Below are 22273 nucleotides of genomic sequence, written 5' to 3' on the forward strand. Positions count from 1 at the left end.
AACGACGAAAGATGGCAGTGGCGAATTCTGGAGCATGTGTATGTGGTGTGTGCTGAGGGTCGGCTAGACCAGTTGGTGCTCTCGGCTCACCATGAGGCTGTTTGATGAGGCTCCGGGTTAGATAGTGTGTGTTAGTGTGAGGTCAAGGCACATCAAAAAAAAGTTACTGTAGTGACATTGTTCACCAGGTTACTTCAAATTGATCCATCTATTTTTTTGTTAGACTTGTTAAATAATATAGTAGAGATGGTTGTGTGAATCACAACGACCGGTATCCTCTTTACAGAAAAACGTTATATTTTATTAGTTAATCTTATGATTAAAATACGATTTGAAATGTGAGGGGACTATTAAATCCGGACGGATGTACTGCTGGGCAGAGTAGGGATTCGTATTAAAAATGGCGAGGCATCGTGGACCCGTGGCAAACAGGTAAGCGTCGTGGACTCGTGGCAAGCGCCTGAAAGGTCCAGACTGCGGTGCGACAGCCGCGCACGCGATAAAGCATGCAACACGACGTGTGGATTCCGTGGAGGCATGCCTGGTGCCCCGTCCAGTCCATGCCCTCAGGCAGAGACAGCTCCGTTACCCTCTCCGGCTGGGGCCTGCCCGTCGTAAACGGCGACCATCCGCCTGTTAACGCCACCCTGCACCGCCCCAACCCACCGCCTATATAAACACCGGGAAGATCCAAGTTTTAACATTTCTCCCTCACGCTTCCCCCTACTACTCTGCTCCGTTCTGCTCACCGCTCAGGATCGTAACTCCGCCCAATTCCTGCCATCGACCGGCCGATAGAGATACTCTTGATAGCTGATACGGTTTCGTCGGGGTTTGAGCTCGATTCGGCCCTTCTACAATTCCGAGCCAGCCCGCCGATGGCGCACGACTTGCAGGACGACTTGGAGTTCGTCGCCGCCGGCCACGATTACGACGACTTCGAGTTCGACGATGCCGGTGGCAACGGGTTCCGAACCTCCGGCGGCGCTTCCCAATACCAGCTGGTATGATGCCTGGCTCCTCTTTGGTTCACTGCCTAATCTGAGCAGCACAATCACCTGCTAGCTAGAACGACAAAGGGAAAACTACACAAAATTTCTTCTCTGCTAGTAGGAGTATTACTGTACGCCTAGCGGTGGGAAGGTGTTCAAGATCTAACAGTTTTCTTCTTTTCCGATCGTAGGATACTGAGATGAACGACACTTCAGCCTTGGAGTACAGACAAGGGAAAGACATGCAAGAGATACCCTGGGAGAGGTTGAACTACAGCAGGGATCAGTACCGTCAGATGAGGCTAAAACAGTACAAGAACTACCAGAGCCTCGCTAGGCCGCGAGATACACTGGAAAAGGTGAGATGGGATCCACTGCTCACTTTTTATGTGTAAATCATGTCATCTTCAATAGTTGTTCTTCGTCGTGTCAGTTTATTAGTATTTTTAGTAGTTAAGCAACAGCTGATTTATCATTTGTGTTAGTCAGGTATGGTCTTTTTTGTCTTCTACGGTATTTGACTAGCAAAACATGTATTACACGCCAAAAATATATATTTATAGATTCGTCGTTGAATAAAGTTTGTAAACATAGTATTTCTTATGGCATATTACACATGTTATGTTTGTCCGGCTAACAAACCCGGATGGAGTTCTCACAAAAAAAAGAAACTCAGATGGAGGGATTTTTTTTTTCAAGCAACTGCCAAGAACTCTGCCATTTCATCAGAAAGAAGAGAATTGACTAGTTTATAGTTCATGAGGGAAATTGACCATCATAAAACCATCATTTTGTTTATAGGAATGCCAACGAGGAGAGACAAGAGACGCCTTCTACGATTTTCACTTGAATACAAGACATGTCAAGCCAACAATAGTGCACTTTCAGGTACCAATTTTTATGGATATCTCTTTCAGGCCTTGGCACTCACATGCATATGACCCCCTCCGTCCGGAAATACTTGTCATCAAAATGGATAAAAGGGGATGTATCTAGAAGTATTTTAGTTTTAGATACATCTCTTTTTATCAATTTTGATGACAAGTATTTTCGAACGGAGGGAGTACTTGACACCTACATAAAGTTGTTGTGAGATTGATTTAACCTAATTTCTTTGTATTTTCATCACAAATTATTTATGTTTGTTCGCATGGACAAACTGACACTGATTTGGAAAATTGGTACAACTTTGTACTGAAGTTGTACTAAATCAGCAACAAGTAATATGGATCGGATCGGAGAGAGTACTGGTATTTGCTAACTTACCAGTCACCACACTGTGTCATAGATTATGACATCTTGTCATGCATGGCGCGCCTCTTCTGTTTCCATGCTGGCCTTCATGTGTAGCTAGCTATTGTACTTGCCGAAAGTGGCTTTGTTAGGGAATTCTTGGTCTGCTAACAGGGACGATTAACCTGATCAACAGTGTTTCGTGGGTAAAGGTTTTTTATTCCTTATCACTGTTAGGGTATGTTTGGTCATCTAGCTTATAGGTAGGCTTTGCTCCGCCAACATAATTCAAGAGATTTTTTCCAAAGTCTGCAAATTTTCAAATTTGTACAGATCTAACATGTAAATGACAACGGCTCTTCACCGCAAAAAAATAAATGAAACTAACAGGCTCCAACCTCAAACCACGCGTGCTTGGCGTAGTAGTTGTGTAGACAGCTCTCAATTTTTCACACCGTTGTGTTCTGCGTTAATTCATGTTTCCTCTGTGTGTATGCATGCGTAACGTCTGTTGCAGGGCATATGATGAGTGGGTCCTAAGATGGAACTGTAGTTTTGGTGTCAGCAATTAAACAGTGATAATAGGGCAGCTGCAATATTCGGCCATTTCATATCAGGTCGACAAGCGAGTGGACGAGGATCCACAGAAGGCGGCATTATTGTGAATCACCATGGAAGATGGTATGGTGGGAAAGTTCTACGACAGGCAAAGAAGAATCTCCTTGAATTCCTTTTTGCAGGTTACACAAGAGAAGAGGATTGATACTTTACATACTATCTTATGATTCACTGTTACCCCCTCTATAAAGAAATATAAGAGCGTGATCTAAACACTCTTATGTTTCTTTATAGAGGGAGTACTATTTAACACTATTTTTTTGTTGGACGATACGTTTCCTAATGCTATGAAAATAGTGCGCAAATAGATCTCCTTTTTATGGCCTATGTATATTGTATGGCAGGCCTTGACCTTTTAAGGGCATGTACAATGGTGGCAGCACCTAGGTGCTGCCCCAACCCAGCCACATGAGCACATACTGCTAAAGCACCGTTTAATTTCTCATACACCCAGTGCACCTGTAGCCCCATGACGTGAGCCACCACATGGCTGGATGAGCGTCCGGACGACATCTCTCTCTCTTTCTTTCTCTCTCTCATTGCTTTTTCTGCTCGAGCAACTAGTTCTTCTGCAAGCTACACTGACACGTTTAAGGCATCTACTTTTAGTCCACGGTGGCATCTGAACCTAGTTGGCACATAGGGCACTAGGTCTAGGGCTATGCATTGAGCATGCCCTAAGGCCTCTTTGATTGAAAGCAGTGGCGGAGTTACGTTGTAGCCTACAGGGGCCATGGCCCCCAGCCTTAGTAAAAAATAGGAACAAATATTTTTTTAAGGGGTGTTGGATCCCCCCCAAGATCCTGCCTAGCTCCGCCACTGATTGAAAGGATTTTCATACAGTTTTTGGAGGATTGAATAGTATGTTGGTTGTTTGATTTATAAGATTGAATCCTATAAAAAAATTAAGGAATCATTTGTAATACATTCCATAGGAAATCTAGCATCCACTCTAACCTGTTGGAAAAAAACTTTATTTTTCTTGTGATGCAATCAAACTAAATCAAATCGTGTATCCTAGTTATGCCGAGGCTGGGTGTGTGCTCACTGTGTTTGTACCTCTTGATGTTTCATTTTGAGCAAAAAAATCCACCCTTTATCGAAAAAACTCAAATCGTGTAGGATTCGAATGGGCATGACATTCCATTACCGTGCTCTTCCTATCCTGCAAATCAGATTAGTCCTTAACTATTCTGGTGTGCTAATGCGTATGAACTGACTGGTTTACCTGGAGTTTTTTTCTTGGAGTCTGGGTTCAGATTAACAACTTATATGAACTTTGGTTGCAGAGCTCTAGCTCCTTACTAATCTGAAGGAGATCTAGATTAACAATAGCATCACACAGTTGTAATTACCCGAGTGAATTTTAACGGAAGCTCACTGTTATGTCCTCCATCCGCGATCTTGTTTGTTATCATAGTCCTCCATCGGAGTAGAATTTAGTGTGGTGGCAACCACTTGAATGAAATGGGGTGGTTTGACTTCGGTGAAGGAGTGGTGGCGAGCCAATGCTTCTGGGACCTCACGACCACGAAGGGCGTTGACTTTCATCATGCTACTGATTTCTTGGGAAATATGGAAAGAGCGACCACGTGTGTTCCGTAACAACACAATTCCAGTGGGTGTGCTTGTTGCTCGAATCAAAGAGGAAGCCTCATGGTGGTGCCGTGCCGGGGCAAAATATTTGTGTAATGTAATGCCGCGAGAGTGAGGATTGTAACTCGGCCGCTGGCCTCGACTCTAAAAACCTTCCTCTTATTCAATGAAAATGGCAAGTCTTTTGCCTTGTTTCAAAAAAAAAAACTTGAATGAAATGGCACTCATTTGCATCATTGTATTTCTGCAGAGTTTTGAGAATAATTCTGGTACGAATGCACTGACCGTGTACTTCTCCATATGCAGCTGAGAAACCTCCTGTGGGCTACGTCCAAGCATGATGTCTACGTGACACAGAACTATTCTGTGATGCATTGGTCATCCCTACTCCGGAGAGGAAAAGAAGTGCTCAATGTGGCAGGCCCAAATCAGGTGATCTACCACAGAGCGATGTGATAATCCTGCATCGTCGGAATGTCGATCAATCTCTGATCCACTGTGCAACCACAATGTGCAGGATATGCGGGGAGGTCGGCCCTTGTCAAGGGTGCAGATCAGCACCATGACGGTAAAAGACAACCTCCTGGCGGCTGGTGGTTTCCATGGGGAGTTGATCTGCAAGGTAAGGAGGAGTAGGCACGCAGTGCAGACCTGTGGATGTTGTTCTGGATAATCTTATCTAAGCTGATGATTGTATCTTTGCGTTAGTATGTCGATCAACCTGGAGTGGCGTTCTGTACGAACCTGGCCGGCAACAAGAAGTCCATCACCAACGCCGTCGAGATCTACGAATCACCTAAGTGAGAAGACACATTATACACAGTAGTAATTTATCTTCCGAATATGTGCATGGAAACTGATTTGCTAACCGAATTCGTATCGTCTCGTAACACAGCGGCTCCACCCGGGTGGTGGCTGCCAACAACGACTGCGTTGTTAGAACTTTTGACACGGAGAAGTACAGCCTGCTCACCCAGTTCCCCTTTGCGTGGTCCGTCAACGTGAGTACCCTGCGCCGCTTCTGGTTGAATATAGGCCTACGGTGTTCTCTGCCGGTCTTGGTTGCTCATGCCATATGCTTCATGGTGCAGAACATGTCCGTCAGCCCCGACGGGAAGCTGCTCGCGGTGGTCGGCGACAGCTCCGACTGCCTCATCGCCGATTCAGGGTCCGGCAAGGTAAACAGAAAAGATGCAGTGCAATTTGGCTCGAGATTTCTGTACAATGGTTGCTCACCGTGGTGGCGTTGGGTCAGGAAATCGCGAGCCTGCGCGGCCACGCGGATTACTCGTTCGCGTCGGCGTGGCACCCGGACGGGCGCGTGCTGGCCACGGGCAACCAGGACAGGACGTGCCGGCTGTGGGACGTGCGCAACCCGTCCGAGGCGTTCGCGGTGCTGGAGGGGAGGATCGGCGCCGTCAGGGGGCTCAGGTTCTCGCCGGACGGCCGCTTCCTGGCCGCGGCGGAGCCGGCGGACTTCGTCTGCGTCTACGACGTGGCGGCGGGGTACGCACGCGCGCAGGAGATCGATCTGTTCGGGGAGATCGCCGGCGTGTCCTTCAGCCCCGACGACGGCGCGGAGGCGCTGTTCGTGGGCGTCGCCGACCGTACGTACGGCAGTCTGCTCGAGTTCCGCAGGCGACACCGTCACGCCTACCTCGACTGCTACCTGTGAAGTGTACGGCGTATTTCGCGTGCCAATCTTGTACTACTGCTACTTTTTTTGTACTGCTACTACTTGAGAGTAGGGCTAGAGCAAAGTGCGTCCCGTGTTTCGACATTTTTCTGCGTCGAAATGGCAGGTGACTGTATATGTTTGACGGGGTTCGCATCCGCAAACCTCTTTTTACCTGGACGGTCCACCTCTCATATAGCACTGTATTTCCATAACCCACCTCTCGAATAGCACCGTAGCACTGCCGAACGATCTGCCTCCTGCGTTCTGGTGGCCCATCTATTGTATAGCACTGTATTTCCGTAACCCGCCTCTCGCATAGCACTGTTGTATGTCAGATGGTTGGCCCACATCTTTTCTCTACCTCGTGCGTTCTGGTGGCCCATCTCTAGTATAGCACTGTATTTTCATAACCCGCCTCTTGTATAGCACTGTAGTATGTCGGATGGTTGGTCCACATCTTTTCGCCACTTTGGACTACAATGTCAGCTACGGCTACGGTTTTTATAACGACTGAAAATCAGTTTTCTAAAATAAGTGAAATAATTCAAGCATTTCTTTTCAAATGAAATGAGCAAAATTAGTATTTTTAAATGAGTGAAATCAGTTTTCTAAAATGAGTGAAATGATTATTTTTGTGAAACTCTTTATTTCAGTGTGTATATTGTGAGTGTAATGTGTTTTTTGAAACAAGTGAAATGAGTGAAATCTATCTTTTGTAACAAGTGAAATCACCTTTTTGAAACAAGTGAAACTAGATGATACCCCGCGCGTTGCTGTGAAAATTATAGCCGAAAAAATTGGATATATTAGACAAAGAAAATATAAATAATTTGAAACACCCGTTAAGTATGCTGTCTCCTAGCTAAAGTAAAACCATTTCATGCACAACTCGCTTGAAAATAAAAATGTATTCCATGCGTAGCAGGTTAGAATTGCCCATCATTGAGAGGAATTTTAACAAAACAAAAAGTAACCTGCAAACACATGATATTTTGATTATCTAAAGATACATCCAGCATACATTAGTAATCACAAATAGATGATTTGTTGAATGACAAATAAGATTATGGAAGCCATACCATCAAAGGAGATTTGTGCAATATTCGCAAAAAAAAGGAGATTTGTGCAAGCTAATTTCTTCACACGTTAGCAGGTTGTGTGTTGAACGACAAAGGAGGTGTGTGGAAGCCATACCATGCATCAAAGGAGATTTGTATCACCATAACGTGGCTAGAAGGTTAGAATTACCCATCATTAAGAAAAAAATTAACAACAAAAGTAACCTGCAAACACTATTTTAATTATGTAGAGATACATGCAGAATACATTAATAATCACAATAGATGTGATGAACGATAAAGAAGATAATGGAAGCCATACCAAAGGAGATTGCAAGCTAATTTCACATGCCTTCAGGAAAATCAGTGTAATCCTGGTAACAAAACTGGGGGACTGGAGTTACCTTAAGTTACATGATTGACAGAATACGCTAGCCAATCTGCAACTTGACCTTGAGGTTGTGCACAATGGATTAGATGGTCAATTGGTCATCATGTTGTACTTGACGGCGTGGCCCTTCACGAGCAAACCTGCACAGGATGGCTAGCCGCTAGCGCCATATTCATCTGCAGGTACAGCGAAGCGTTCCGGAGCACCGTCGCCGCCAATCCATCGGTCTGGCCAGAAGCTAGCGACGTTGACGGGCTTCATCAAAACTGTTGAGTATAATGTTTATTAGGAAAGACGATATAGACTAGGATTTGTTCTGACTTGTCTTGTACTCCAAGTAGATCATTGTACTCCTATATATATATATGCCCACGAGGCTCAAGCAATACAATGAAATATTCCACCAATCCTCTCTCTTCCTTTTAACATGGTATCTATCGCAAGTCGATCCTAAACCCTAGCCGCCGCCGCTTCCGCACCTGCGCGCCGCCCCCGGGGCGGTCGACCTCCATGACCGCCGTCGGGGGCCGCGCCGCCCGTACCTAGAGTTCGTCCGCCGGCCGTGTTGGCCGGCTGCCCTATAGAGTCTTTTTTCCCGATCCTTTGATCCGGGTTTTCTCTCTCTCGCCGGTCGCTTTGACTGGCGTCTATTTTTTGGTTTTCCGGTCTATGTGATCCGGTTTGCGTCGCCCGCCGTCGTCGTCGACCTCGTGCGCCTCTACTCCAACACCGGCGCGATTGGCCGGCTTCTTCACCGACCCGGCGTCCTCGCGCGTCATCCGCGCGTCTGCCCGTCGGTCGCCCCGACTCGGCGGCCTCGCGCGTCGTCCGCGCGTCGGCCCGCCAGTCGCCCCGACTCGGCGGCCTCGCGCGTCGTCCGCGCGTCGGCCCGCCAGTCGCCCCGACCCGGCGGCCCTTCACCGCCGCTGTTCGCGCGACGGCCCGCCCGTCGATCTACGCCGGCCGTCACCGCCCTGCTCCGACCGGGACTCCTGCATCACCCCGACCCGGCGGCCTCGCGCCATGCGGCGGCCAATCATAGCCGCCCTGCTGCCCGCCGTCGCCGGCCTCATCGCGGACTCCGCCGCCACCCCGCCTCCACCGAGCGGCGTCCCCGACCTTGCGCACGATCGGCTTGATCACCCGCTCGCCGCCGCGATCCGCCTCATCTACGCCGCGTGACCGACCTGGCCCGTTGGTTACGCGCGCCTCCGCAGGTCCCGTGAAGATCGTCTCCGAGTTCAGCGCGCCCCTCCACCGATCGAGCAACGGGCTGCCGCTGCGTCGCCCCGTCGGGCCGCAGCGCCGCCGCCCCGTGGTTCTCCTCGCGGCTGCATCGACTCGTGCGTCGCCGCTGCGTCGCCCCTACGGACCGTAGTGCCGCGATACACGGTCTCTGCCGCCGCCCGAGGCCGTCCCCGTGGCTGCACCGACTCGCGCGCCGCTGTTGCGTCGCCCCTTCGGCCCGCAGCGTCGCGGCTCGCGGTCCCCGCCGCCGCCCCGAGATCTTCCCGCCGTCGCCCCGACCCGCCTACCGCCGCTGCGTTGCCCCTTCGGGTCGTAGCACCGCGGCACGCGGTCCACTCCGCCGTCACCGCGCGTCGACCTCCCGTGGTATGCACCGCGCCGTCTCCCTTGGCGCGGAAACGCCACCGTCCGCGCCGGTCTTCGTCACGCTGTCAGGATTCTTCGCCTACTTCGAGCACCGCCGCCGCACTCCTAACCTAGCTGCCGCCGCCGCCGTCAGGCCGCCGCCGCCGCTCTTCTTTGGCCGCTGCCGCCGCTACCTTTGTAGCCGCCGCCCGTCCACCCACTTCGTCTTCGTCCAAGCACCAGCCCGCCGCCAGCGTCGCCGTCATCTACCTCGACCGCTTCATCTACTCCGACAACCGTGGGCGACATTGGCCCCGCGCCGATTGGCGCCGCAACCGTCGTCGAGTCCTTCTCTGCTGGCCTCTCCGACCTCTTCGACATGGCGTACAACTCGTGCAGGTCCCAGTCTACGCATGCCCGGTGCTGGCAACACCGCCGTGTGCCTTCGTCCACGACGTGTCCCCGGGCCTAGCAAGCCTAGTGCGGCGCTTCGTCAACTTTGTCTTCGTCCGTCTACGCATGCCCGGTGCTGGCAACACCGGTGCGTGCCTTCGTCCACGATGTGTCCCCGGGCTTGGCAAACCCGCCGCGACGCGTCGTCAACAACATATTCTTCCTGGCGCACCACTACTTCGACACCACTGCGCCCATGCTAACTCGGCGCCCTCTTGCACCCGCGGCTCCACGGCGACTTCCTCGACACCGGCCACCCCGACTCGACATCGACCACGGCATTCTTCGCACGGCCACCTCGACCACGGCTCCACCACCCACGCTCTCGGCTACATCGACAAACGGCACAAAGGGCTACCGCCTGCTTGAGCAACCTCGTTGGTTTCCACTCCAGCCAAGACTCCGCGATGCGTCGACCGTTATGACTGTGGAGGGGTGTCCGTCGGTTGCCTTCGGATTCTTCTCCAGTCTCACCGTCTGCGTCGCTACCGTTGTGACTGCGGGGGGATGTTGAGTATAATGTTTATTAGGAAAGACGAGATAGACTAGGATTTGTTCTGACTTGTCTTGTACTCCAAGTAGATCATTGTACTCCTATATATATGCCCACGAGGCTCAAGCAATACAATGAAATATTCCACCAATCCTCTCTCTTCCTTCTAACAAAAACAGTGTGAGAACGATCAGAGCCCCCGTGGCGGCAGCGACGACGAACCCCATCGCCGGCCCGCGGGACTCCCCGGCGCCGTCGCAGCCGGCAGGGACGGTACCTCCCGTCGTTGAGCCCCCCGCGACCGTGACAGTGATGGTGAGCTTCCTACCATTAGCGCAGTGCCGAGGATGGCGCAAATGAGGTACTACACGCCGGCTGTCGCGAGCGTGATGGTGGTCGTGCCGCTGTCGTCATTGCTCATGGAGTAGTCGCCCGAGTAGGTGTCATAGCGGCTCTTCTCGCGGGCGCGCACCATGGTGTCATCCGGTAGCACCTTTCCCTCAATGGCGCCGATGACCTGGCTCACGAGGAGCCGGTTCCCTTATATTAGCGAAGATGAAGATCATCTGTGGAGAGTAATGGGAAACCAATCGTGGGGAAGTTAATTAGAGAGACGATAGGACGGCAGAAACGTTGGAAAATTAATCGATGGAGTTACTGGGAGGTGAGAAGACAAGGAAGGAAGACCCAACGGGAGAGGTCTGGAGCATGGTAGAGGTCAACTCTTCGGCTGTAGATCTGCCACCGAGAATTTGTGAGGGTCGGCCTATGAGGGAGCCCGTGGTCAGCCTACGTGGGTCCTTCTTCTGGTGGTAACTGAACGCTAAGACTAGCCACAGTGGGAGTAACTTCAGCAGTAACTTCAAGTCCAACTCAGCAAATTTGTCTATGTAACAATGAGTTAATGAAGAGAGAGGTAGTTTTAGTAACTTAGCTAGTTACTGTAGCATCACACATATCAAGGCAAGATGAGTCTATAGCATAATAAATGAAGTGTTGCATGTTACTACACATATGTTACTTCACACTATAGAGATAGTAACTAGAGTAGTAACATGCTCATGTTACTACTCTATGTTACTACCCATTGTGGCTAGTCTAACGTGATTGCTTTGCACACAGTCGACCGCTGACTGTAGGAGGAATAAGGCTGATTGGTGGATTTTTGCAAACTGATTGATGATGTGGCATAAAGCTGATGTGGACAGTGTGCATGTTGAGAGAATAGGTAGAAGTGGGGAGCAACTTCTTAAGAATGTTAGATATGGTATTCCATTTGAGTGAGTGTAATATGTTTTCTGAAATTAGTTTCTTGAAATATTATATACCAGCTTTTTCATTTGAGTGAGTGTAATATGTTATCTGAAATTAGTTTCTTGAAATCATTGTTTGAATGAGCGAAATCATTTTTAAAATGAGTGAAACATAATTTTTGAAACGAGCAAAAGTTGTCTTATGAAGCGAGCGGATTTGTTTTTTGAATTGAGCGATATCGGGTTTTTGAAATACTTGAAATGAGTTATTCGAAACGAGTGTAATCAAATGAGTGAAGTTTATTTTATGAAATGATTTAAGTTTTTTTGACATATACAAGCTTCTTGAAACAAGATTTTCTTATTTGTAATGAGTTAAATTAGCTTTTGAAAATTGTTGTAACATGTTTTTCTTTCAAACGAAACAACTGAAATCAGTTGTATCGAATGAGTGAAATCATTTGTTTGATGAAATCAGTGAAATTGGTTTTTGAAATGTGTGAAATAAATTTTGGAATGAGTGAAATCCATCATTTTGAATGGGCCTAAACCCATCTTCTGAAAGTGAGTGAGATATGTTTTATCAAATGAGTGAATTAGCAAAACTGTCAAGAACACCTTTATGAAATAGCGAAGCAATTTTATGTTTTATGAAAGTGATTTCAAAGATAATTGAAATATATAAAATAAACAAGTAGTCCAAATATATCCAAAATTGATCTTCATCCGAAGATCTTGTCACCATGATTTCAAATATATAAAAAGTTTCAAAAATGAACATTTGGTTTGAAACATATCAATCATTTAAAAAACGAAGATAAAATAAAATGCATGTCATTATGTGGGCAGAACCAGCGCATGCATGCGCAGTCACTCGAGCAATACTACACAGACGATACATGTGTGCACGATTTGTGGACGATGGACAACAGCACCATTGGATTGTATGGTTTAACAAATCTGCACTGTTCAAGAAAGCCATCGTCCAGATATCGTGCATGCATAGTCGTCTGTAGAGTAGTTTCGCAGTCACTCTCCATGGTCAGGACGTACTCTCTCTCTCTTCTCAGCCAAAAAGCTGACATGCAGGATGTATTCTCGAGTATTGTTGTTGGAAAGAATTCTCTTGTTTATACCTGATCGGTTGCACCAATCTCGATGAATTTAACGGACGATGGATTGTGCATCGGTACATATCGGTTCCGGTAAATTCACTTATTCGGGTTCGCATCCTCGACTGCCTCGTCATATATTGAGTTCTGTACAGTTTTCTACTACCATTATATAATCAAATACATAGTACTTTCTTTTAAAAAGAACTCAATACACAGTATGCTTGATCTGTGCGTGCACGGACAAGTGTCTGATCTGATTTTTTGGTTCTGACTGGGAGTTGTTCAAGAACTATGTGCTGGCTCTTGTGTACCAAACCATAATTTGTAGATCGAAATTGAACAAAATAATAAGGGCTTTTTTAATCGACCCCTTAGCCGAAATACTAAACCAAATAGAGGAAGATAAATTTTACTCCGGCGTGTATCCATCCCTTAAATTTACTACGTCTGTTGTGACCGAGTAAAAGTTTCTTCGCGTGAAGGCCTCTTTGTGGTCGGTCGGCGACTCACGGGAAGCTCCCTTGTGGCCGGTCAGCGACTCACGTGAAACTCCCTTGTCAACGGCGGCGACCTTGGATGTAGCGCCCAAAATGCAATTCTACCCCGATCACGTAATGAATTCATGATTGGGGTAGAATCGTATTCGAAAGCATAACAAGGTGGATATCATTACAACATACCATATACTAAATAGATAAGAATATCAGATAACGGCTTACACTCGTCACAAGCTATAGTAGCAATCATCATACAGAACAGCACGATCCGACTACGAATAAAATCAAGCAAAAAAAGGACATCCACCCTGCTAATCCTAGGCTCCCGACCCGGAACCCATCCTATGATCGACGAAGAGGAAGAAGCAGAAGAAGAATTTCAAAAGCAAACAAGCATCGCTCTCACTTCAAAGCTTCACTTTACCTGTACATGCACCTGTTGTTGTAGTAATCTGTGAGCCACGAGGACTCAACAATCTCATTATCATGGATATCAATACTAACAAAGCTTAATCGGTATGGAATGGTTAAGTGGTGAGGTTGCAGCAGCACTAAGCATTTCTATGTGGCTAACTTATGATACAAGAATAAGAAGAGTAAACAACGCGTAAACACTGGTAAATTAATATGATCAAGAAGTGATCCTAAACTACCTACGAGTCAAACATAACCTCATCGTGCTCTCTTCCCGACCTCCCTCGAAAAGAGACGATCATGGTTACGCACGCGGTTGGTGTATTTCCTTGAGTTTAGTGTTAAGTTCTCTACAACCAAATATTATAAATTTTCAAGTTGCCACATAACCGCGGGCACGGTTTCGGAAAAGATTTAACCTGCAGGAGTGTTCCAAGTACTCCATTATAAATTACCACACGGATCCAATGGAACATCCTCACACCATGATAACACGAGGCTTACGATGAGGAATCCTGATGGACAAGCCATTCGTCAAAGGAAAAAGTAAACCAGCAAGACCACCTGGTGTGTCATCACCCCGATAAGGGTCGCGCTTATCTACACAACCGTCTATGCATAGTGGACGATAGCCAAAAGACCTCGAGTTGCTCCGAGGCGGCACCGCCGACTGCTAGTTAGGTCGACCAACACTCATGAGGAGCACCGGCCCGGTTTATTGATTAATTATCCACGGCGTCCGGAAAGTCCCTATGCAAGTTTTATTAGGTTGACGAATGGTAAAACCAATATTATATTGGGCCTTGCTGGAAGAGTTTTATCCTAAGTGAATGGACAAGGGGGCATAATACCCCACATGTGTTAGAAGCGCTCATCAAGGAACATAACACTGGTATAACGGAACTAAGCCAGCATAAGTGGAACAAAACACCAGGCAGAAGGCCGCGCCTTTCACCCATTACCAAGTATATAGATGCAATAATTAAATAAGAGATATTGTGACATCCATGATATCCATGTCCCAAACATGAAACAACCTGCGACTGCACCTGCAACTTGCAACGCTATAAGAGCGGCCGAGCAAAGCGGTAACATGGACAATCAATGGTTTGCTAGGAAGGGGAGGTTAGAAGCTGTATCATGACAACTTGGGAGGCTTGACAAACAAGTGATACGTAGCGCGACATAGCGATAGCATCGAGACAACTAGCAAGCAAAAATAGTAGTGATATCCAAGGTAATGATCATCTTGCCTAGAATCCCGCTACGAAGAAGATCGAATCCGTGAAGTGGACGAACCAGCGTAGTCGAACAAATCCTCTCAATCGCAACAATACTGAAACTATCGAGAAGAAGCACAACTGGAAAGAGGCAAACAACACGGTAAATAAATATAATATAACCATGGCATGATGCACAATCAAATATGTTGCATGTCCATTTTAACAAGGCTGGCATGGCAAAATGCAACAAACAATACTACAAATTAAGTGGAGCTCTTATATTGACAAAACACCACATTCAATTATTTAGTTCGCTCTTGTTTATGTATATGACAAGATTAAATGTTGGTTAACATGGTAAGAGGTGAAGCCAGCTCGTCTAGCCCGTCGCGTTCTATGGATGGCCGGCATTTCAGAGGCGTCGTTGACTAGCAGGGCTGCTTCAATGCCTTTTCACTACCTTCGCGGGGCCATCACATCGCGGACGGCGCAGCTGGAGGTCTCAGACGAGGAGGATGGCTGGGTGCGTGTCCGATCGGGCGACAGGCTGTGACGCACGGCTTTTCCCAGCCCCGATTTGAAGCCTCGGCCGCCTGCATGGATGGAGCGGCTGTGCTTCTGCTGCCTCGAGGAGGGGCATAGGGCACCCACATGTCACGACCCCTTCAAATGCTCCAATTGCTTCCAGATCGGCCACTGCGGCAAGACCTACGCCAACCCGCAAGCACCCAATCATCCTCTCGTGTGTAGGTCACCTCCGAGAGCCGTTGCCTGTCCTGATCCTTCTCGCAGAGCCGAGCTTCTTCCGCTACAGCCGACTACTGCGACTCCGCATGACATGTCACGGCTCAGGGATGCGGACCATCGTCCGGCGGAGGATGAGGTGGTCATCTCGTTTTCTTCAACCTTTTCAAGAATACACATTTCAAAATTGCAACTACGGGTAAGGAAAAACAATCCAGGTAGTGTTGCACATCAGATGGTTCAAGACTTCATCAAGAACGTTGACATGGTCTTCATCATAAGATAATTTTCCAAAATGAAGGACTTCAAGATCATTTTAAACGGGACCATTTTTGTGAGACAAAAAAGAGAATTTTTTTGAGCGAATAGAAAAGACAAATTTTAAGACTAGAATTCCGGTCGGCTCGGGAAAAAACTACTCTCTCTGTTTCATAATATAAGAACGTTTTTGATACTATACTAGTGTAAAAAACGTTTTTATATTATGGGACGGTGGGAGGAGAACCTACCAAATGACAATTTCATCTGCCGCGGCAGGGCCGGTTACGTTCCAGCCATAGGCCCAACGCTCCAAAAAGCAGCAGTTTCCAGCACATTCCAGGATAGACAAAGACGCTCCAGACCCCTCGCCGTCACGGCCCAGGCAAAGTGAAACAACGAAAAGCAAACAGCACATCCGAAGCATCCATCCCCTGAGTTTGACAGCTTCCTAATCGCAGTTCGTCCTCGCCCAAATCGAGCAGCCATGTCGCTGATTCCCCGCGGCAACGCCTTCGACCCCTTCTCCCTCGACCTCTGGGACCCCTTCGACGGCTTCCCCTTCGGCTCCGGCGGCAGCAGCAGCGGTGGCAGCCTCTTCCCCTCGTTCCCGCGCATCAGCTCCGAGACCGCGGCCTTCGCCGGCGCGCGGATCGACTGGAAGGAGACGCCCGAGGCGCACGTGTTCAAGGCGGACGTGCCGGGGCTGAAGAAGGAGGAAGTGAAGGTGGAGGTGGAGGACGGCAACGTGCTCCAGATCAGCGGCGAGCGCAACAAGGAGCAGGAGGAGAAGACGGACACCTGGCACAGGGTGGAGCGCAGCAGCGGCAAGTTCCTGCGCAAGTTCAGGCTCCCGGAGGACGCCAAGGCGGACCAGATCAAGGCGGCCATGGAGAACGGCGTGCTCACTGTTACCGTGCCCAAGGCGGAGGCCAAGAAGCCCGAGGTCAAGTCAATCCAGATCTCCGGCTAGGCTGCTTGAGATTAAGGTTAAGGTTCAATTCGCTGGTGTGAGGTTCAACTCGCTCTTTTGTGCCTTTTGCTCGTGTGGATTTGGGTCCGTGTTGAGTGTCGAGTGTGCCCTTGTCAGTGCCGTGTTCAACGCCCGTCTCCCTTGTTAAGTCATGTAGTAATGCGAGCATCGAGTCCAAAGTGTGCTGTACTGCTGTGATCAACTTCGGTGCTGATTTGAACGAGCGAGTCACAGTTCCCTCTTAACTGCTTTTGGAACTTCGATTTTATTTCCGTGTTGAAGTCGAATGCACCTCTAATTCCGTCGACCAATCTGCCATTGCGGAGCTCTCGCAGCATGGAAACTCTGTTCTTGTGTTGTACTGTGGGCGTCCACATGTAGTGGCACGTTAACTAGAAACTCTGGCAAACGCATCAGAACTACTAGTACGCACCTTCGATTACATCGAGTATTTCTTTCCAAAGACACGAGAGAACTGCTGTGATTTCATTGAAGTAGAAGAACGGCATCGGCCAAGTACAGGTTAACTTAAAAATAACCCCTCCATACACTTTAAAATTTGTTAAAAAAAAGGTGGGATCACTAGTAAAAAAGAGGCTTCCATATGCCCCCATTAGTCTCTAAAATAATCGAACCGCGACCAAAGGGGTTCGGGAGGAGACCCGCGACCAACTATCTGGGCCCAGCGCGCTCGGTCGACAGCTGGCGGACGGGAGGGGCTTTAGTCCCGGTTGACCTAGCCAACCGGGACTAAAGGTCCTCAGGCTGGCCCGAAGGCCTTTAGTTGCGGTTGGCCAGGCCAACCGGGACTAAAGGCCCATCCCTATATATAGGACTCAGCTCACTTCACTTAACCACAATTCAGAAGGGGGTGGTGGGTTTGCTTTTGGTTCCTCCTATGCACACAAGGTGTTCGATGAAATGCCCGAGAGCATGAAACAAACATGATATGAAGTGTCCGAGCCACACTTGAGCTTTCTCATTTATTTTTCCTCCGCGATCGCGGTTAACAACTTGAACCTTTCATGTGTCATTGATAAAATATGCATGTGTGTAGTTCATTGTTTAATTTGTATTATTTCTAGCTAGTTAGTTTAACAAATGCATGATGGTTAATTATATACTTTATATAATAATAATGCAGATGAATTGGCAATGGATGTACGGTCCCTGATGTTGGAAATATGCCCTAGAGGCAATAATAAATTGGTTATTATTATATTTCCTTGTTCATGAAAATCGTTTATTATGCATGCTAGAATTGTATTGATAGGAAACTCAGATACATGTGTGGATACATAGACAACACCATGTCCCTAGTAAGCCTCTAGTTGACTAGCTCGTTGATCAATAGATGGTTACGGTTTCCTGACCATGGACATTGGATGTCGTTGATAACGAGATCACATCATTAGGAGAATGATGTGATTGACAAGACCCAATCCTAAGCCTAGCACAAGATCGTGTAGTTCGTTTGCTCAGAGCTTTTCTAATGTCAAGTATCATTTCCTTAGACCATGAGATTGTGCAACTCCCGGATACCGTAGGAATGCTTTGGGTGTACCAAACGTCACAACGTAACTGGGTGGCTATAAAGGTGCACTACAGGTAGCTCCGAAAGTGTCTGTTGGGTTGGCACGAATCGAGACTCGGATTTGTCACTCCGTGTAAACGGAGAGGTATCTCTGGGCCCACTCGGTAGGACATCATCATAATGTGCACAATGTGACCAAGGAGTTGATCACGGGATGATGTGAGTTACGGAACGAGTAAAGAGACTTGCCGGTAACGAGATTGAACAAGGTATCGGGATACCGAGGATCGAATCTCGGGCAAGTAACATACCGATAGACAAAGGGAATTGTATACGGGATTGATTGAATCCCCGACATCGTGGTTCATCCGATGAGATCATCGTGGAACATGTGGGAGCCAACATGGGTATCCAGATCCCGCTGTTGGTTATTGGCCGGAGAACGTCTCGGTCATGTCTGCATGGTTCCCGAACCCGTAGGGTCTACACACTTAAGGTTCAATGACGCTAGGGTTATAGGGAATAGATATACGTGGTTACCGAATGTTGTTCGGAGTCCTGGATGAGATCCCGGACGTCACGAGGAGTTCCGGAATGGTCCGTAGGTAAAGATTGATATATGGGAAGTCCTGTTTTGGTCACCGGAAAAGTTTCGGGTGCTATCGGTAATGTACCGGGACCACCAGGAGGGTCCCGGGGGTCCACCAGGTGGGCCCACCAGCCCCAGAAGGCTGCGTGGGCCAAGTGTGGGAGGGGACCAGCTCCAGGTGGGCTGGTGCGCCCCCCACCAAGGCCCAAGGCGCAGGGAGAGTGGGAGGGGGCAAACCCTAGGTCCAGATGGGCCTTAAGGCCCACCCTAGTGGCGCCCCCTCTCTTTTCCCCTTGGCCGCACCCTAGATGGGTTTTGGGGGCTGCCGCCACCCCTGGGGAGGGAACCCTAGATGGGGGCGCAGCCCCTCCCCTTCCCCTATATATACTTGAGGTATTTGGGGCTGCAAACACACGAGATGATCTCTCTCTTGGCGCAGCCCTACCTCTCTCCCTCCTCCTCTCCCGCGGTGCTTGGCGAAGCCCTGCAGGATTGCCACGCTCCTCCATCACCACCACGCCGTCGTGCTGCTGCTGGACGGAGTCTTCCCCAACCTCTCCCTCTCTCCTTGCTGGATCAAGGCGTGGGAGACGTCACCGGGCTGCACGTGTGTTGAACGCGGAGGCACCGTTCTTCGGTGCTTAGATCGGAATCAATCGCGATCTAAATCGCTACGAGTACGACTCCTTCATCCGCGTTCTTGCAACGCTTCCGCATCGCGATCTACAAGGGTATGTAGATGCACTCCCCTTCCCCTCGTTGCTAGATTACTCCATAGATTGATCTTGGTGTTGCGTAGAAAATTTTGAATTTCCGCTACGTTCCCCAACACCCGACTCTCCGGCGAGTTCACTACGGGTTTGAAAGATTTCCTCGTAGTGGCAAATGCGAACAAGCAGCGAGGTTTTATTATCTGTCCATGTGCTGTCTGTAAGAATCAGAAGGGTTACTCCTCCTCAAGAGACGTTCACATGCACCTGCTTCGGCACGGTTTCATGCGAAGCTATAATTGTTGGACCAAGCATGGAGAAAGAGGGGTTAGAATGGAAGAAGATGAAGAAGGGGATGATATCGATGACAACTATCATGATCATTTCGGTGATACTTTCATGGAGGATGATGCTGAAGGTGGGGAAGGGTTAGGTGAAGGTGAAGAAGAGGCACATGATGAGCCCGTTGATGATCTTGGTCGGACCATTGCTGATGCACGGAGACGCTGCGAAACTGACAAGGAGAGGGAGAATTTGGATCACATGTTAGAGGATCACAAAAAGTCGTTGTACCCAGGATGCGATAATAGTCTGAAAAAGCTGGGCTGCACACTGGATTTGCTAAAATGGAAGGCACGGGAAGGTGTAGCTGACTCATCATTTGAAAATTTGCTGAAAATGTTGAAGAATATGTTTCCGAAGAATAACGAGTTTCCCGCCAGTACGTACGAATCAAAGAAGGTTGTCTGTCCTCTAGGTTTAGAGGTTCTGAAGATACATGCATGCATTAACGACTGCATCCTCTACCGCGGTGAATACGAGAATTTGAATGAATGCCCTGTATGCACTGCATTGCGTTATAAGATCAGAGGTGATGACCCTGGTGACGATGTTGAGGGCGAGAAACCCAGGAAGAGGGTTCCCGCCAAGGTGATGTGGTATGCTCCTATAATACCACGGTTGAAACGTCTGTTCAGGAACAAAAAGCATGCCAAGTCGTTGCGATGGCACAAAGAGGACCGTAAGTCCGACGTGGAGTTGAGACACCCCGCTGATGGAACGCAATGGAGAAAGATCGATAGAGTGTTCAAAGATTTTGCAGCTGACGCAAGGAACATAAGATTTGGTCTAAGTACTGATGGCATGAATCCTTTTGGCGAGCAGAGCTCCAGCCATAGCACCTGGCCCGTGACTCTATGCATCTACAACCTTCCTCCTTGGTTGTGCATGAAGCGGAAGTTCATTATGATGCCAGTGCTCATCCAAGGTCCAAAGCAACCCGGGAACGACATCGATGTGTACCTAAGGCCATTAGTTGATGAACTTTTACAGTTGTGGGGCAGACCTGGTGTACGTGTCTGGGATGAGCACAAAGAAGAGGAATTTGACCTACGAGCGTTGCTTTTTGTAACCATCAACGATTGGCCTGCTCCCAGTAACCTTTCGGGACAGACAAATAAGGGATACAATGCATGCACGCACTGCTTACATGAGACTGAAAGTGTACGTTTGGGTAATTGTAAGAAGAACGTGTACCTGGGTCATCGTCGATTTCTTCCCCGAAATCATAACGTAAGAAAGAAAGGCAAGCATTTCAACGGCAAGGCAGATCACCGGCCGAAGCCTGCGGAACGTACTGGTGCTGAGATATTTGATATGGTCAAGGATTTGAAAGTCATCTTTGGAAAGGGTCCTGGCGGACAATCAGTTCCGCGAGGAGTTGACGGGCACGCACCCATGTGGAAGAAGAAATCTATATTTTGGGAGCTAGAATATTGGAAAGTCCTAGATGTCCGCTCTGCAATCGACGTGATGCATGTTACGAAGAATATTTGCGTGAACCTGCTAAGCTTCTTGGGCGTGTATGGGAAGACAAATGATACAAAGGAAGCACGGCAGGACCAGCAACTTTTGAAAGACCCAGATGACCGGCATCCGGAATGGTTTCAAGGTCGTGCCAGCTACGCTCTTACCAAAGAAGAGAAGGTCATTTTTTTGAATGCCTGAGCAGTATGAAGGTCCCGTCTGGCTTCTCGTCGAATATAAAGGGAATAATAAACATGGCGGACAAAAAGTTCCTAAACCTGAAGTCTCACGACTGCCACGTGATTATGACGCAATTGCTTCCGATTGCTTTGAGGGGGCTCCTACCGGAAAATGTTCGAGTAGCCATTGTGAAGCTATGTGCATTCCTCAATGCAATCTCTCAGAAGGTAATCAATCCAGAAGATCTACCACGGTTACAGAACGATGTGGTCCAATGCCTTGTCAGTTTCGAGTTGGTGTTCCCACCATCCTTCTTCGATATTATGACGCACCTCCTGCTCCACCTAGTCGAAGAGATTTCCATTCTCGGTCCTTTATTTCTACACAATATGTTCCCCTTTGAGAGGTTCATGGGAGTATTAAAGAAATATGTTCGTAACCGTGCTAGGCCAGAAGGAAGCATCGTCAAGGGCTATGGAAATGAGGAGGTAATTGAGTTCTGTATTGACTATGTTCCCGACCTTAAGCCGATTGGTATTCCTCAATCGCGGCACGAGGGGAGACTAAGTGGAAAAGGCACGATCGGAAGGAAATCAACGATATGTATGGACGGTCATTCTATGACTGAAGCACACCACATAGTTCTGCAAAATTCCAGCTTGGTGGCTCCGTACTTCGAGCAACACAAGAATATTTTACGCTCGGACAACCCGGGGAAGCCTGAATCCTGGATTAGAAAGGCCCACATGGAGACTTTCGGCAGTTGGTTGCGAAAACATTTAATGAATGATAATGATGTTGGAGATCAGCTGTACATGTTGGCCAAGACACCATCTTCGACTATAACGACTTTCCAAGGGTACGAGATAAAT

General features: G+C 48.3%; 2 protein-coding genes across 3 annotated transcripts; both read left to right on the forward strand.

The window, feature by feature from the left end:
* The first annotated feature begins 727 nt into the window (after positions 1-727).
* On the forward strand, positions 728-6329 carry LOC109744287 (uncharacterized WD repeat-containing protein C2A9.03). 2 transcript variants are annotated; one of them, XM_020303392.4, is made up of 9 exons: positions 728-1004; positions 1184-1351; positions 1794-1880; positions 4746-4871; positions 4957-5061; positions 5148-5239; positions 5335-5440; positions 5531-5617; positions 5695-6329. In XM_020303392.4, exons 1-9 carry the CDS (start codon positions 879-881, stop codon positions 6112-6114), a joined length of 1317 nt encoding a protein of 438 aa, XP_020158981.1. In that variant the 5' UTR covers positions 728-878; the 3' UTR covers positions 6115-6329. The 2 variants fall into 2 exon arrangements, with proteins under 2 accessions (XP_020158981.1, XP_020158982.1); XM_020303393.4 differs by lacking the exons at positions 728-1004; positions 1184-1351; positions 1794-1880 and adding an exon at positions 2682-2965.
* A 9604-nt stretch (positions 6330-15933) lies between these two features.
* Positions 15934-16827, forward strand: LOC109744285 (17.9 kDa class I heat shock protein). Its single transcript, XM_020303389.4, has one exon. It carries the CDS (start codon positions 16097-16099, stop codon positions 16580-16582), a length of 486 nt encoding a protein of 161 aa, XP_020158978.1. The 5' UTR covers positions 15934-16096; the 3' UTR covers positions 16583-16827.
* The last annotated feature ends 5446 nt before the right edge of the window (positions 16828-22273 follow it).

The sequence above is a fragment of the Aegilops tauschii genome, chromosome 4, assembly GCF_002575655.3.
Source record: "Aegilops tauschii subsp. strangulata cultivar AL8/78 chromosome 4, Aet v6.0, whole genome shotgun sequence".
In the NCBI taxonomy this organism is placed as follows: Eukaryota; Viridiplantae; Streptophyta; class Magnoliopsida; order Poales; family Poaceae; genus Aegilops; species Aegilops tauschii.